Source organism: Grammomys surdaster, unplaced genomic scaffold (genome assembly GCF_004785775.1).
Source record: "Grammomys surdaster isolate TR1022 unplaced genomic scaffold, NIH_TR_1.0 317, whole genome shotgun sequence".
In the NCBI taxonomy this organism is placed as follows: domain Eukaryota; kingdom Metazoa; phylum Chordata; class Mammalia; order Rodentia; family Muridae; genus Grammomys; species Grammomys surdaster.
This window is the reverse complement of record NW_021604736.1, coordinates 1,380,004-1,394,052: the sequence shown is the minus strand read 5'-3', so window position 1 is coordinate 1,394,052 and position 14,049 is coordinate 1,380,004. Positions and strand designations below refer to the sequence as shown.

Genomic DNA, 14,049 nt, shown 5'->3' with positions numbered 1-14,049 from the left:
CAGAGGAACCCTGTCTCGAAAAAAAAAATCTAGTTTGTTGCAAGGTTGTGCCCAATTGAGAAGAGAGAATTGGCTTGAAAACCTCTCAGGCCAGGAACCATCCCTTCTTCTACTACCGGCCACCCCACAGACCTATCCACTTTGGGTATCACCTGAGCAGTCTGTGGCCTCGAGTGACCCTTCTCTTCCTGACTATGTCCATCACACCTTCACTGGAAGAACGGTCTACAGGTGCGTTTCATTTCTTTCAGTGCCTAGCGTACCATCACCGGTTGCTGCTGAGCCATGGCCGAAGGGGAGATCACAACCTTCACAGCCCTGACCGAGAGGTTCAATCTGCCTCTAGGAAACTACAAAAAACCCAAACTACTCTACTGCAGCAACGGGGGCCACTTCTTGAGGATCCTTCCCGACGGCACAGTGGATGGGACAAGGGACAGGAGCGACCAGCACAGTAAGCAGCCATTTGAATTACACTCAATGGGTTTTTGTCTTCCCTAGTCCAGCACGGGAGGGGGGCAGGAATCGGTTTTCCAAGGCTCTATGTAGGCAGAATGCACTGAGAAGTAAGGTAACGCACATATACCAAGGGGCTGGCTTTGGAAGATGAGGAACTGTGGGCTACCCTTAGCTAATTACATCTCACTGCAAACTTTTGGAAGGATTCTCTGCTGACCTGATATAACTTTTGGCAGAATTTAATCACTGCTCCCCACCCCCAGGTTTATAAACTAACATAAGGTCCTCCCCCCCCAACCCCAGCCAGACAAGGGCCTATTCACTCCACAATGGGAAGAACCTGATGAGCAGGGTTGGGAAATCCTGAACAAAGATATGGCTTCAATTTCAAGTTAACAGATTCTCCAGGTGATGTCTCCACTGGGCTTGATTTGAGAATCCTAGTCTCCAACCGCAGACTAACACATTATAAATTATGCAGCTCTCCTGCAGCACAGTGTGCAGATGTGGCTGTGCTGTGCAGGAGGGGTAAAGTCATTCTCCAGACACTAATGGAGCCAAAGATGAGAGCCACAGAGCCAGAGGCTGACAATTCTGGGCTTTCCTAGCAGCCTGGCTTTCAGACCTCGTTGATAAATGGAGGTATGACTTAGGGGAAAGAAACTACCTACTCACTACTTCTAGTGCTGGTGTGTGTGTGTGTGTGTGTGTGTGTGTGTGTGTGTGTGTGTGTAGGTATCTGCTTTCTACTAAGAGTCAGACATTCCCTGAGTACCACTAGGGTATTAGATGTTGTAGGGAAGCCAAAAGTCAGATTTGATCTCTGCTTAGAGGAACAGCAATCTCAAGAGCCAGAAATGCTGCAAGCTAAGAGAAGAAACCAAGGAGTGAAGTCAGGAGACAGAGAGAACACAGGTGGAAGCAAGGTTCTATGGGACGGGCTTGAAAGTGGGATGCAGACTGCTGATGTGTGGTCGATGTTTATTTGTACCTGGTGTGGGTACTACACTTTGCAGGGCCAGTGCAATGGCTTCAGGGAAACCCCTCCGCGCAGCCTCAGAGGCATATGTAACTGGGATGGGTGATGGCTTTGTCTCCTCCTTCCCCCAAAAGGCAGGCACTCCGGCTTGCAGCTGGCACAGGCTTATGATTTGGGGGTTTTGTTTTGATAGCTTGTCTTCAAGCAGGCCTCCTACAGGTTTCTACTCTATGAAGAATAGGTACCAGAATAAGCCAGAGAAAGAGAGAGAGAGAGAGAAAGAGAGAGAGAGAGAGAGAGAGAGAGAGAGACAGAGACAGAGAGAGAGAGACAGAGAGAGAGATTCTAGAACATTAAAAAAAAGCAACAAACCAAGTTTGTGCCAAAGCTGTATGTAGCCCAGAGTACTTGCCTAACATGGGAGGCCCAGCAATAGAAAAACTGGACGTGGTATCACCCACCTAGGATCTCAACACTCAGAAGGTACAGGCGAGAATAGTCAGAAGCAAAGGTTGTATTGCTGTATTATGTCATATAACTCTCTCAAGAAACCTGTGTTCAGTATTCTCATGTCTTAATCACAAAAATAAGACCTGAAAGTTTGTGTCCAAGTTCACATGACAAATACCCCATTATACTATACACTGCTGATGGGATGGCTTGTGTGTTAGATGTTTAATTGTACCTGGTGTCGGTACCATACCTCACAGACTCAGTAGAGTGGTGGCTTCAGAGATACTCCTCCGTGCAGTCTCAGATGCACATGTAACTGGGATGTGTGACCGCTTTGTCTCCTCCTTCCCCAGAAAGCAATATAGTATAATATAGTAACACAGCTCAGGGGATCAAGCTTTAATTCCTCTAACTTTAAATGTTTAGACTTAGTCTGATCAACTTTCTGAACCAATGGGCAATCAATCGAAGTGACATGCTTCTTTTAAGATTTGCCTAGTTCTTCGAAACCTAAACTTCAGCACAACAGGAACCTACAATCCTGAGTTTCTGGACAAATATCATGCGCCTTCACTATGATCATTCTATCATTAACAGAATAGGGTGTCTCTGGGTGCGTCATACTGGGACAGCTTGTGGTGGGATTTGGCTATAGGGCTCAAGCTGTCAGAAGCCTTGGGAACCCAACATTGCTCAGGAGCATGTGTCATGTGAACTTAGGCACACATTTTCAGGCCTTATTTTTCTAAATGAAAAAGTGAGAATACTGATCACAGGTTTCTTGGGAGAGTTAAATGAAATAATATAGTAACCGTTTTGGGTACAGTGCCTGCCTGGCCCAGAGTAACGGTTCAGCACATTGCTGTTACAACCCACAGCCTACAAACCTCCTGCAGTGTATGGATACACAACCTGAAACAAAGGGCTGGATTGAGGCTTTAACTCAGAACATCTCTGCCAACCTTCAAAGCAGTTATATGAGCTTATTGTGTGCTTACTCTGAAACAAAGAACAAGGACCAAGGGGACAGACGTCAATCCTGCAGTAAGTAGGCAGCAATCTACCCTGGACCAGTTGAAACCACAATGGACAACGTGCCTACCCTCTGCTGTCAGGGCCCTGGAATGCTGGTGCTCATGCCCTACCCTGCCACTTACTAACCAGACAATTAGGATTCTCTCTGTTTTGCGTGAAGTGCTCTGGGAGAGAAGCTTCAAGTTGTCCAATGAGACTTCTAATCTCCAGTGTCCCCAGAGGCCTAATTTGGGGCAGTCTTTTCATCTCATTGAGACTCAACTTCCTCCCCCTGTGGAATTCGAGTGCTAGCCTCACTCTGTGGCCCTCACAGTACCAATCAGCCTGCCACAGAGGGCAATCCAGGCATGGGAGCTCTCCCTGAGTGTGGATCTGTCGCCCTCTTCTGCCTAGCGTCGGCACTACTGTTCAGAACCTCGGGCCTCCGAGAACCAGTCAGCTTTGGGCAGTTTGGAATGAAAGCCTTGGAGAGGTATAATACACATACACACACAGTCTGCCAATTGGGAGTTCTAGTCTTTGATCATTGGTCTGAGCATAATGAGAGGCTGTGGAAACAGGCAGAGCCATATTCCAAAGCTTCCTGAAGGAAGAGCACCCCTAAAAGCCAGTCAGATACTTAGGTAAATTATAAAAGCCACAAAATGCAACTTGCTTTGGGGCCCTGCAAGACACAAAACTAATTCCTTTCACAGTATCTATTTGTCCTCAGTGAGTTGACATGCTGTGGTCAGAGTAAGGAGATTACCCAAATTTGTCTGTCTTACCCTTGGGAGACACAGTTCCCAGGTACCTTATCCATGGCCTCAACCTCTGGAGGATGCTGTGCACTGACTATCCTAAAATAGATTTAAGTAAAATGTCTCAACCGAATTGCTGTAGAAGGAGCCTGGTGGTGAGCTTGTGGCTTCACCAAGACTTGGGACATAGCTGCAGGCAGTCATCTGTACATAATATAACACTAGCTACACTGACACAGTGTAGAGATGAGCATGACATTGGTGACAGCAGATTCTGAGATCCATGGAGATGCAGTATGTGAAAAGGTAGCTTCTGACAGCAGAAGGCTGGTCCTGAGAGACAAGTAGCTGAAAGTCCATTTTGGACAGGGATGTGTGAGGGATGCCACAGACCGGTGCCTCACTCCTTGCCGCTACACTTCTGCATTTACTTGTCTGTTTATTTACTGGATTCTCTCCTGCAGAGCCCCCTGAGGACAAGGACTCTGGCTCTTGATGCTCCATGCTGTGGCTTTTGTGTCCAGCATATTGACTGTCCCTTGGTTAAGTACCCAGTGAGCATTTAATTTGATGAACCACGGACTCGTATTGTTGGCAGAGAGATTTAAATCCAACAGTATCTCAAGAAATGCTGGTCAAGCACTGACACATGCTAGGCCCTGCATAGTCATTTCCAGCTAACATCAGACCTTGGAGGTCACAAGTAACCATCGTGCTGAAAACCCAAAAGCTAACATGATGTGACCATCTCCTCACAGGGACAGTGTGTGGAGCCTATCTCTCTGTCCTAATACTAACCTGCTTTCCCTGAGGATCCCAGCACCCTGGTACTAACCCAGAAACTAATTACATTGGTGTGTTTATCCTATCACATGGTACAGACAGGCAAGGACAGACTGATGTCTTCTTACTGTATTTACCAGGTTTACCTTGTGGCAGTCACTTTTCCTCTCTGTGCCTCAGTTTCCTTGTTTTGAAAACAAGCATGCTAACAGTTATCTATATCACTAGATAGTAGGGATGTGAGATATGATGTTTCTGAGGGTGTCCAGCAAGCACACTGTCAGGCACCTAAATGTCCAAAAGGGTGACATTCTCCGTGGTTGTCATTGCCTTCCTCCCTAGGACTGATAGCTGGCCATTCAATAAATGTTAAACGTGTTCACAGTACTTTCAGTGACTTTACACCCCAGCTTCTCTGGGGCTGTCTCAATCGGAACTCCTGCAACTGGGCACAGAGCCACAGTCTGCCCAAGCCATAGCCCATCAGGTACTTCCCATTTAACTTCCCTGGCACAGAGGCCACCAAGGCAAAGAGTTCTACGCTTGTCTGCTTCTCCTCCGGAGTTTCCTCTCTGGAGAAGGCATGCCAGGACTTACTCTTCCATGAGATCAACAACTGGAATAGCAGCTGTAGAGACAGGAATGGCACACTCCTGACCATCCCTAAGCTCCAGCCTCCTTGTGGAGGCCACAACCCCCCCCAACATCCCCCCAGCACGTAGAAAGGAGACTGGGGGTAGGAGAGGGGGATCCTCGGCACCATTCACCACACAGATGGAAATGTTCTCCAGCAGAGTGTGTGCCAATCAAATATTTATAAATCTAGCCACATCCTAAAGGTACCAGGGGAGTTTGCTGGTCCAAAGGATCTTAGTGCATTGCCCTGGATCCAAGCAGACCACACTCCAGTGAAATCCCTCCCCATATACTGTTTGGGGGGAGTGCAGACTTCCGTTGTCTGGTCTGATGGGAGTCCACATTTAATGGTAAAGGCACTCTATTCCCCACCAGCTTGGACTCCAAGTCAGAACAGCTTTCCAAATAACCACATTGGGGAGGTCTGGGCCCTGTTGCTGCAGCCAAAGAGAGGGGCGGACCTACAGGAAGGAATGTCCCCCCAACAGGATGCGCCAGCCTGCCATCTGTGGTACATCAGCCTCCAGGGCCCCTGAGTCTAACCAAGACCCCTCATTTGATTATAAGAGGATTCTTCTAGAGAACCTACATTATACATATGAATACGCACACACAAATGTGTCAGTCAATCTCTGGACTAAATAAGAAAATTTCCTGACTTCTTTCCAGATGTTAAAAGACACGACACCTTCACAAATGTTACAAACTCTTCCATATGTACACACACACACACACACACACACACGCACACACACGCACACACACACTGAAAACCACTGGAATTTTCCCCCCTCCAGTCCATTTTTCCTCTTCTCTGTCTTTAATGTTTTGCAAAGCCTGGTTTGTGGTTACACTTTAATTATAAACTCCACTGACATAAAACAACCTGGCTGAGTTCTGAATGAGGCTGACCTCACTCTGAGTAAACACAACCAAGGACGGGAAGTCTCCAACCCAGAATAAACTGGGCACGTAATCTCTGTGGCCTCTCCCTGGGCAGCAGGCATAAAGGGCAGGCCATGCCACACAGGAGCAAGGCGCTCCTCTCTGGCGTCCCAGCCCAAGACACCAGCTGTCGCCTTAGCAGTAAAGATCCCTAGCACAGAACAGGAGTGGACATGGGGTGTGCCCCAGAGCTCACTGCTCTTGACACTAGCTGCCTTGGATTCTTTTCCCTTCTTTCTGCTCTTAGAAAGTAAGAGATCATGTGCCTCTCTATGAACAAGCTTCGGTTACGACAGCGTGGAAGCTTACGGTCACAGATAGGAAAACAGACACCAGCTGTTCCTTAGGCCTAAGGGACTAGTACCCAGGTGGAGGCTGGTGGAGCCTCTGGAAAGCACTGGGCTTCACTTCAGAAGGGAGCTGTAAGTACCCAGAGACCACAGGGTGATGAACAGTGAGCATGGAGCATCAGAGTGTGAGCCACCAAGGTGATCTTAGTACATTTCAGGCTGATATGTATGTTTTATATTCTCAAGCCAACAGTCTTCAACATCCATGCTTACCACAAATGAGGTCCTAGGTTCAGTGCCCAGCACCTAAAACCAAAACCAGAAACAAAACACCTAAAGGTACAAGCCTGACTTCTCCTCAGGAAACTTAGGCAGATCCACCAGACACTTGGAGAAGGCACTGTTGTGCTTGCCATAATAGTATTTGGGAGCCTGAGGCAGGAGAATCACTGCAACTGACAGGTCAGCCTGAGCTACAGAGTAACACACTGTCAGTTTAAAAAAAAAAAAATCTACCACGGAAGCCTTTTCCAATTCTCCTCAAGTCAATTTTTATAAGGCTCTGAATTTCTAAAAGAATTTCCTATCGACCACTAGACTGCCTTTAGAAAGCTGTTTCCTGTTCAGCTAAATCAAAATCTGCAGTCTCCGTTTCGGAACTGAGCTAAAGGAAGTACTCAACTAGCTGCAGACTCTGGTTTTCAATAACAAGCAATTTGAAGTGCCCAGAGCTGCTGTCCTTCCTGCACACAGACAGCAGGGTGTCTCTCACAGTGAGCACACCATTCACCTGGTGGCAGTGTTGAATATAGAGAAAGTAGGGCTCCTGTGACCCCCATCCCATCCTGCACCCCATCCCTGGTACTTCTGGGTCCTAAGGACATCCCCATCTTATGGATTCCCTGACTCAAGCCTGAGATGGGTCACAGATCACTTTAGAGATCACCAGGAGCAAGAATCGAGTCTTTGGGCCAGCAATGTAGCTTGGTAGGTAAAGCACTTGCTTGCAAGTCTAAAAACTGAATGTGGTTTGGTTTAGTTTTGATTTTACTAGAATCCATGTAAAGGTTTTAGAAAGAAAGAACTGACTCCACAAAGTTGTCTTCTGACTTCTACACTTGTATCATAGTATGCACACCCCTCCCACACACACTTCATACACACACAATTTAAAAAAAAGGACAAAGGGAGCTGGAGAGATGGCTCAGGGGTTAAGAGTACTAACTGTTCTTCCAGAGGTCCTGAGTTCAATTCCCAGCAACCACATGGTGGCTCACAATCATGCCCCCTTCTGGTATGTCTGAAGACAGAGACAGCGACAGTGAACATTGTGCTCACCTAAAATAAATAAATCTTTTTTAAAATACAAAAGGAGAGAGAAGGGAAGGAAAGAAAGAAGGAAGAAAGGAAGAAGGGAAGGAAGGAAGGAAGGAAGGAAGGAAGGAAGGAAGGAAGGAAGGAAGGAAGAAAAGAGGGAAGGAAGGAAGAAAAGAAGGAAGGAAGGAAGAAAAGAAGGAAGGAAGGAAGAAAAGAAGGAAGGAAGGAAGAAAAGAAGGAAGGAAGGGAAGAAGGAAAAGGACAAAAATCTAGGATAGCTCTAAGGGTCTGTCCATTGAGTAGAAACAGACCTTTAAAACATTTCCACCCCGAAAGGCAGGAAGAATTGTGGGACATGGTGAACCTTTGATAGAAAAACTTCATAACAGCTCATGTGTATGTGGTTACAACACAAAACCATGTACTAGATACAGACCAAAGACCAGCAAATCCCATCAACCCAGGACCCAGAGATGGTTGCAGAACTGATTGTATAGAACTAGAGAGAACATGGGGATGAATCCAATTCCCCCATCCCTGCTGTAAATCCCAAATCCCCAGTCCCCTGACCCCTGTCTCCTGTCCACCTTTTCAGCTTTCCCAAGGCAGCTGCTAGATATACCTGCCTGGCTGGTATCTAGTAAGTTTTACACTTTGCACACATGGGTCCGTGAGATGTACACACTAGCTCATGCTTCTTATGAAATTTTCATCAGGGATTTCTTATTTGCCTCTCTTCACTGTATGTTATCTCTAGCTTTTCTCTACAACAAAGAAAGTGGGAGAGATGACAGAAAGAGGGACAGAGTAACAGGGTGGCGGAAAGGTGGTAACATTAATTGTCCTTTTTACTCTTGTATCTGCTTTTGTTACTGAGCTGCTGAGTCACGGGTTTGTGTGTCTGTCTCTCTAGTCCTGTGTAAGCTTGGACCGTATCTGGCACTGTGCATAAACTTAGTGACCACGCATGCGTGCACACGAGGGCACAGAACGGCTTTTGATCCTTGCCCCTACTCCACTGCTACAGAGGAAGGGACGTGCTGTGTGGCCAGACCCTGCATCTTTCTGAGGTCACACTTCCTACTCCCTCGGTAGTTAGTCCCCAGTAGCCAGCAGCTGGGAGGGTGTAGGTCTGCAGAACTAGAATGGAGTTCCCACCGAAGGGTTTGGATAGCCAGTCTCCAACGTGAGCACTGTAGGCTGGGTAACGTGCCTTCCTCCCTGCCCCGCTCACCAAAATATCTGTGCAGGAAACTCAGCCAGAAAGAAACCCAGTGAAAATGAGCTATGAAACTTGGACATCCTGGAGAAATAATATTTCTAGAGGAAAGTCTTGAGCCGACTGTCACCCTAGCTGAGGGCTGAGGTCATGAGCTAGGCAGGACCCAGCTCTTGTTTACCTCGGTCAGACCTTTCCAAGGGATTTCACAGAAGGAAAGAACTTAACCTCACCTCGCCCTGCAGCAAGAGACACAACTAGGAAATGAAATGCTGTAAAAACAAACAAACAAACAACCTTCCTCCCTGACTATGGAGACACAAGCCTGGGATTCTAGTACTCGGGTAATAGAGGCGAGAGAACTGACAATTCAGGTCATCCTTGGCTAGGTAGCAAGTTTGAGGCCAGCCTAAGCTACATGAAACCCTATCTAAAAAAAAAAAAAAAAAAAAAAAATCAACAACCCTAATCTACTGCAAGATCCAGGTCACTAGGTACACATAATAGTGGCTTTTACCCCGATGAGCCATCTTACTGGCCTTTACAATATTTCTTCACAAAGTTGTACAAACATCTCTACTATTTTTGATTTTCAAAAAAAAGAAAAATCTCCAAGGCTCTTAACCTCTTCTACCTCCACTCCATGCCATGTCCAATTCTTGGGTTCCACTAACCTATTCACTATACTTACGGATTTTCCTGTTCTGGGCTAGTTTGGGGTGCAGGATCAAGCCTTCAGCCTGAGGCCTCTCATCGTGACCCCATTAACACTAGAGAATGTGTTGGAAATGCAATTCAAAGACCACATCTTGTTAAGGATGGCTTGGCAGAAATATCTCTGTCAACATTAGCCTGGTGACATTCACTCAACAGAGACCAACTGGACACTGTGTGTAATACAACGCTGTACAATACATACAGGGATCCGAGAGTCAAGACAAGACAGACAAAATTCCTTCCCTTCCTTTCTTTCTTTCTGCTTCTAGCTAAAGCTCTAAGTAATGAAACAATCACATGCTGACTGTGCACTAGAGAGGCATGGAGACCACGGGACCGACTGGCAGAGGGTCACAGCCACTTGAGTGGCTTCTCTGTGAAGATATTTAGCCAGAGACCTGAAGGAGGAAGAGAGCCAGCCTCGTAAACATCTGGAGGAAGAAGGTGCCAGGCAGAGGCATAGGATCCTTGGGAACAAAAGAGTCTGGTGAGGGCTAGGGAGATAGCTCAGTCAGGAAAATACTTGCCATGCCAGGATGAGGACAGAGGATCAGCTGCCAGAAGGCACGTGGAAAAGCTGAGTGTCATGACATATGCTTGTAATCCCAGTGCTCGGGAAGACAGCAGCAGGCAGGTCCCTGGGCTCACTGGCCACAGTCTAACCTAATCAGAGGGTTCCAGACCAAAGGAGAGACTCTGTCTCAAAAAACAAGGTGGATAGATCTTGAGAGACAACATTCATGATTTTTCTTATCTTCACGCTCACATATGCATGTGCACTCGCATGAATGCGCACACACACACACACACACACACACTTCAAAGTTACATAGAGCAGAGGGAGCAAGTAAGTGATATGAGGCTGGGGAGAGCAGCTCCTGGGTGTCCTTTGGCCTATGGTCTCATGACCATATTCTCAGGGATGACCAAAGCTAGGGAGACCAGTGGGCATGGGAGCCAGCAGCTCCCCAGATCCTTTCAATAAACTCTACTCACCATAGGAAGTTGGAGGGAGTCTGGAGTCTCTAAAGCAGATTTCTGAGGACAGAGAGGTACATCTTCTAGGGGTGACATAATTACTTGTCACTTGTATGTGAATTGGAGGATGAGGAGAGCAAAGGGGGAGAGGGGGAGAAAACACCAGCTCATCCATCGGGATGTGACCAACTGTTAGGATACAGATAGCTACAGAATGGAGGATGAGCCAGCTAGCAAACAGGCTGGAGAGATGGCTCAGCAGTCAAGAGCACTGGCTGCTCTCCCAGAGGACCTGGATTTGATTCCCAGCATCCTCTCCTGAGCACTTCCTCTCATCCAGGCCTCATTTGGGATGTCCTAGAGGTTGAGGGGTTCACTGAACTTCATTGTGGGTGAGTCCTGACTCCCAGGAACTCTCCCCTCTCTAGGAAATAAACCTAAATAACTTCTGGGTTTAAAACATTCCCAATCTGCCATCACATCCCTCTTTGTCGCAAAGGTGTGGTTGCATCCAGCAGGGTGACAGCTAAAGCAGCTGCCACTGCCTGTTCTACAAGGACAGCTGTACTCCAAGAACTCTGGGGGGGGGGGAGCATAACTAGGGGAACCAGTATCACTTGTCCCTGTAATCATTTTCCTTCAGGTGACAGAGGTAGAGGACAGAGGAACTAAGCAGGTACACACAGGGTAGATGGGCTGGCAAGCCAGCCCTTGTCTCACTTTTCTTCAGGAATGTAATTGCCTTGGACAGCTCTCCCTGGAGCAGAAAGGAAAGGAAACTACTGTTTTGATTCACTGAGGGCTCATCCTCGGTGAAGCTCTACAAAAACGGATAAGCAGAATTTTCCATGGCCGGCTGTCCTGGCTGTAGGGCTATTGGCAAACGTGTGGTGTTTGTTGACTTTTACTTGTGTTATTTTCATTCCAGTTCAGCTGCAGCTCAGTGCGGAAAGCGCGGGCGAAGTGTATATAAAGGGGACGGAGACCGGCCAGTACTTGGCCATGGACACCGAAGGGCTTTTATACGGCTCGGTAAGTATGAGGCTGACGCCTCCAGACTCAGCCAAGGCTTGAGGTTTTCCAGAAGTCTTGTTACATGGAGTGATGCAAATGAGACACCATCAATTAGTCTTTGTTTGTTGTTTTTTCCAGTATGATTCCCACCCTCTACCTTGCCTTATTTTAGACACAGACATAAAAGAGTTTCTTGTGGTATCCTCTCAAAATACTCAGCTTATCATAGGGATGTGGGGGGAAAGGAAGGGTGGCCAGCACGTTAGTAAGTTTTCAGGCACTCATATCAGAACACCCAATCCTACCTTACCCATTCAATCCAAAAATATTTCTTGAGTGAGTGAGGGCTATATGTGTCTCTTAATGTTCTGCCAGGGGGACAGGGGGTTGCACCTATTTGCACATGAGCATCTGAGGACCAGGGAACAACCTCAGGTATCAGTCCTCAGGTAATGTCTACTTTTAAAGGAAAAAAAAAGTCAGGGTCCTCCACTAGCCTTGAACTTGCCAAGTAGACTAGGCTAGCTAGCTAGAAAACCCCAGGGTCCATCAGTCTTCTGGTACCCAGTGCTAGGACAAACACACCATTGTGCCTTACTTTTTTTTTTAAATGTAGGTACCAGACGCTGAAGTTAAGTTTACTGAGTATGTTTATCTCCCAAGCTTCTTAATGCTTTTTTAAATATAAAAATCAAAATTAGTCCTTTAAAGTTTAAAAAAATTCAATTGTATTTAAATTTGAAGATAATGTCTTCCATTCCAGGATTACCTAAAATGTTAAACAAATTTTAGGAATTCAATTCGATATTCATTTGTAAGTGCTGAATGGGCCATAAGGATGAATGAGCCACGTGGAAAAAATGGCATCTAATTGTTTGTTAGTAGTTAGATTATCTGTTCATTCCTTCTTGGAATCAGAGCTCGATGCTGGTTTGACTGAGTAAACCTTGTCTTAGTGGGAAAGGGGCAGAAATAGAGGCAATCTGACTGACCACTTTGGGTATCTCTGCTCCAAGAATTAGCAGCGACGAGAGGTCAAACCAACTTTCAAAGCTTTTGAATTCAGTGTTCCCGTCTCTGTATCTGAGCACTTGTAAGAATCTTGCCTGTACTCTGTGACTCAATCATTTCCTTTCAGGAAGATGATGCCTACAAAAAGGGCAGCCTGTAGGGCAGATTTAGTCTGGTCACGCCTTCAGAGGTATCAAATTGCCAGAGCAGCATCTGCACAAGAAGCCGGCTTAGTGCGGACACGGCGCAGTTCTCCCATGGCCCGCTAGAGGGCAGGAGAAGATGACGTCAGGTGGTTGGAGTTGGGCAGTGACTGCTGCCACACAGGAAATAGACTTTAGGGCAGTTCTTCCAATCGGCCATCAAATCAGTTAACTGAACAACCATTCCCTCTTAGACTCAACAAATGAAGCTCATGCCTCTCCTACTCTGACAAGTTGTCCACAGTGAATCTTGTCTATAGCAACTTCACAGATGGTCCAAGGAGACAGCGCACAGAACTTGCTCACTAGCTTCTAGCACTTGGGAGACACTGCATTGGCGACGCCTCTAAGACAAACAAGCAGCTAGTGTGCCCCACATACTCATTAAGTCTTAAGATCATGGCGGCTTTAGGCTTTTTTTTTAATTGAAATTAATTTTAACATTGATTCTAATAGTTTACACTTGACTACAAATGTTGAGGGAGAACTGCCTGAAACCAGTGTCCGGCAGGCTCCAGGGGGTAAAAAAAAACAAAAAGCCCTCTTCTCTTCCATCAACCGAAGCCATTATTGTAAGTCACCCAAATATGATCTTAGCATGCCATACCTAAGAGTCTTCACACATACCAAATTGACAAAGAAACATTCTAACATAGCTAAAGGGTCTACCTCATGCCCTGAACCGATTTTTGGCACACATCCATTCTAGTCTGTATAGAAGGGGTATTTTTATTTTGAAAGCCTTAGTTTGAAAACACTGTATAGCAGAATGTTAATATAGTTATCTACAGGGGTGGTAAGTGGGTGGGTTTATAATACACTAATGGCTTCCTGTATTTTCCAAATTTTCTACAATGAGTGTATGTCACCTAAGTAATTGGGAGAAAGTGTGCTAAATATAAAAATAGAAACAACCACAACCATAGGCATGAATCAAGAGCTGAGGAACACGTCCCCAGCACTGAGGCAAGTGTAGAGCAAGAAGACACAAAGCCTGGCTGAAGGATGCTGTACCTCTGAGGTGGCTGGCCAGCTCAGCCATGACTCAGCCACTCTGCTTGTCAGCTGCACCACTGTGACAGAGAAGAACAGGTGTGGAACGTGACCATCCCTACCTTCATCACTGAACACAGGCCTGACACCCACCTAGGGCCATCACAGGGTGATGCTATAACAGGCTCATGACAACCCACACAGTCTAGAACTGCCTCCTCCTTCCTTCTGTCTCAACAATGTGCCCCAGTACTAGTGTCTGGACCAAGTTCCTCCA

General features: G+C 46.5%; 1 protein-coding gene across 9 annotated transcripts in view; it reads left to right on the top strand.

The window, feature by feature from the left end:
- Fgf1 (fibroblast growth factor 1) overlaps positions 1–14,049 on the top strand; it is an 88,583-nt gene that overhangs the window by 68,939 nt on the left and 5,595 nt on the right. For all 9 annotated transcript variants that reach the window (XM_028777900.1, XM_028777898.1, XM_028777891.1 and 6 more), the window contains 2 exons: positions 252–454; positions 11,480–11,583. In XM_028777900.1, the coding sequence (XP_028633733.1) occupies positions 286–454; positions 11,480–11,583 (273 nt within the window). In that variant the 5' untranslated portion in view covers positions 252–285. The remainder of the gene's footprint in view (positions 1–251; positions 455–11,479; positions 11,584–14,049) is intronic.